This window comes from Oncorhynchus tshawytscha, linkage group LG19 (genome assembly GCF_018296145.1).
Source record: "Oncorhynchus tshawytscha isolate Ot180627B linkage group LG19, Otsh_v2.0, whole genome shotgun sequence".
Taxonomy (NCBI): domain Eukaryota; kingdom Metazoa; phylum Chordata; class Actinopteri; order Salmoniformes; family Salmonidae; genus Oncorhynchus; species Oncorhynchus tshawytscha.
In genome coordinates, this window is record NC_056447.1 from 28,585,863 (window position 1) to 28,589,337 (window position 3,475).

Genomic DNA, 3,475 nt, shown 5'->3' on the forward strand with positions numbered 1-3,475 from the left:
GTAACACTGAGTGTGTGTGTGTAACACTGAAGTGTGTGTGTGTGTGTGTGTGTGTGTGTGTGTGTGTGTGTGTGTGTGTAACACTGAAGTGTGTGTGTGTGTGTAACACTGAAGTGTGTTGTGTGTGTGTGTGTGTAACACTGAAGTGTGTGTGTGTGTGTGTGTGTGTAACACTGAAGTGTGTGTGTGTGTGTGTGTGTAACACTGAAGTGTGTGTGTGTGTGTGTGTAACACTGAAGTGTGTGTGTGTGTGTAACACTGAAGTGTGTGTGTGTGTGTGTGTGTAACACTGTGTGTGTGTGTGTGTGTGTTTTGTGTGTGTGACACTGAAAGTGTGTGTGTGTAACACTGTGTGTGTGTGTGTGTGTGTGTGTGTGTGTGTGTGTGTGTGTGTGTGTAACACTGTGTGTGTGTGTGTGTGTGTGTGTGTGTGTGTGTGTGTGTGTGTGTGTGTGTGTGTGTGTGTGTGTGTAACACTGAAGTGTGTGTGTGTGTGTGCAACACTGAAGTGTGTGTGTTTGCATAACACTGGCTCCTAACCAGCACCCCTCCAGAGACACTCTCCCAAAGCGGGTGTCTCTCAAGTGGGCCAGTCATAACCCACCCACTGCCATCTCCCAAATCCACAAGAGCTATTTGCTTAAGAAAATAAATAGATACTTACTCCATACTTACATTTAAGACGTTTCACTAGTTACCACAGAAGAGTTATGTTAATTCTAGGTTTTCCATAACCCGCTTTAAAGAAACCTACTGAGAAATCTGGGAAATTACTATGAGCTGTATTCCAAATGTTTTGAAGAAAATATTATTTCCTTTGTATTTGTAAAAACTTATCAATCAAGTCCATGTACACTAAAGGGACTGGAGGAAATGATTTGATGATATTATAACCTGTAGGGGCGGTGTGTTACAGGACAGATTGGAGATGAGCAGCCTGACGCATATATTTGACCATTTCCTTCTCCCCTCAGATCATTGCAGCCCAGGAGGAGATGCTGAGGAAGGAGAGAGAGCTGGAGGAGGCCAGGAAGAAGCTAGCTCAGATCAGACAGCAGCAGTACAAGTTCCTGCCCACTGAGCTAAGGGAGGATCAGAGCTGATTGGTCAAGAGCAAAGTAGATGGACATCTGATTAGAACCTATTGTTACACAGAGATGTAGCTTACTCCAGCGATTTGCTGTTTCTCTCACACACGGGTAGAGTGTATAACGTATTTGGGCCAGGACTGTTTCATGAGTGCAACTAGTGTGTGTGTGTGTGTGTGCGTGTGCGTTTCACAGAGGATGATATTGACATTATGACATAAGGACCAGCTGGCTACAGCTGTGCTTTATTAGCAGGGTTAGGACCTGCAATCTAAAAGTTGAGACAGATGCCCTTATTGATTTTATGGTAGGATACTCAATAAGGACATCACAGTTAAATGAACATTACTGGATCCAATAATGATAAATACTATTAATACTTTAAAACCTGTAAAAGCTCATAAAAAGGGATAGCTCCTTCTCCAACTGGCACAGGGATCCATAGCTTCTGTTCCTCACACAACATATTAGTGTTGATCTACTATAGGTATTGCAGTACTCTGATGCATCATTTGAATCATTAGCCTGCATGCACCATTATGACTTGACAGGTCTGGTATCTTAATTTGATCACTCTGTTGCAGAGAATTTTCCTACGCAGTAAGAAATGCAAATTGTAGTGCATTCAAGGTGTAAAAAGGCTTCTAAATGTTGTAATTTCCACTTAAAATTTTAGACTTGATTTGCCCTAATGAATAATGTATCAACCCCTACAAAAATGCCCTTTAATTATAATCCACATAATAATTCAAATGTCCTGTTGCTACAGGATTATTTTCCTGCTGTGAGAAGCAGAGTCAAATTAAGATCTGTACATATCAATAAAGCCACTAACCAATAGTTTAGTTTAGGATTGGGCATTTGTAATATGTTAGTATATGAATGTGATCTTTGGAATTGCTGTTGAATAATTAAACGTTTGGATTTTATGTACTATATTTAATGTAATAGAACTTCAGCTTCACACCAAATTCGTAGTGTCAGTGAGTGGGTTTGAGTGGATAGTAAAGCCAACAGAAGACACTAGTTCATCTCTTACAGCATCGTAATACCTTTTTAAAGTAATACTTCTCTAAGTAATAATTATCCCTGGTGTGTCAGTAGGGAGATCCCTGCCTCGGCTCCCATGTTTGGACATTCAGCTGTCACTCATATTTCAGGAGCAGGGAGCAGTCACGGCAGAGGGTTGTTAATGGGTTAAATCTCAGTCTATGTGCAATTTTTTTGTCAGACTGGTATTCTCTCCCCCAAGCCCTCTCACGCTCTTTTTGGTTTTCCTGCTGCCTGCAGGAGGAGGCTCTGTTTACATTCTTTCTCATATTTGTTCTCTCTTTCTTGCCTTTGTGTTTTAATTCCAGTCTAATTGACAGTAGCCAGAGTTTGGTTGGGAGTTCCACCATACGCACGCAACAGCAAAGCTATGCTCTGTCTGTCCGTTGCCTGTTCAGCTGGTGGTGTTTGGTTTATACTCAGATTCCATTGAGGTTGGGAGGTGAGCATGTCCTCGTGTTCATGTTCTTATTGTTCCTCTAACCATAGCAACACATTACCACTCATTATACTGTGTCAGACTAACAAGAGAGCAGCACTGATTGGAATTGTGTATGCAGCTGTGTATGCAGCTGTGTATGGCTTTTCCCCTCTTAAACATGCAGGAAACTGTAGGATGTGGTGTAGAATGGCACTGAGATGGCTGGTATAACCTTATGCACTGAGGAGAGCAAGCAATGCCTTCCATGTCCAACCATTCAGGATTACTACTAACGCTCCTGTCAAATGTATTAGTGATGAAACCACATACAGTACAGTCCTGAGTAGGGCCGGGACGATACCAGTATTGCAATACTCGTTAGTATCGTGTAAAGGAAACAAAACACAAAGCGGATTTGACTTGTTTAGAAAAACATCCCTAATGTTGTAATGAAACATCATTATGTTGTCATCCAGAGTCACATGTATATATTTTCCAAGCTATAGCAGGCTTTTAAAGGACCAAAGAGTTTGGTCTGCTTCGTGTTTTTCATTTTTGTAATGGAAAAAAATATTGCGATACTGATATCGTCCTGGCCCTAGCCCTGAGTAGGAAAATAGTTAATTTATGTTATTCCAGTATTGGTGTAGTATAAGGTCATTAGTATTGTATCCACTCCAGCAGCTCGGTCCCTCATTGTCAGTCTGTGGTCTGCATTGTGTACCAGTGCCTTAATTGAAATCCCGCTGTAACAACATCTAAAGGCTTGTCCTTCTGGATAAGAACATGTATCCCGTCTAACCCAAACTCTCTCTGGGCCATTAACTATCACCTAGTCCTATGCCATAACACAATGTATTGCCTTGGCTGGTAGCCCATCTGCCTGCCGTAAACCATGCTGGTATATAAAGTGCAT

General features: G+C 41.6%; 1 protein-coding gene across 1 annotated transcript in view; it reads left to right on the forward strand.

The window, feature by feature from the left end:
* tln2b (talin 2b) overlaps positions 1 to 2,890 on the forward strand; it is a 143,244-nt gene extending 140,354 nt beyond the window's left edge. Inside the window, exon 57 of the mRNA XM_024379468.2 lies at positions 975 to 2,890. Coding sequence (XP_024235236.1) covers positions 975 to 1,103 — 129 coding nt within the window. The 3' untranslated portion in view covers positions 1,104 to 2,890. The remainder of the gene's footprint in view (positions 1 to 974) is intronic.
* Positions 2,891 to 3,475: the final 585 nt, after the last annotated feature.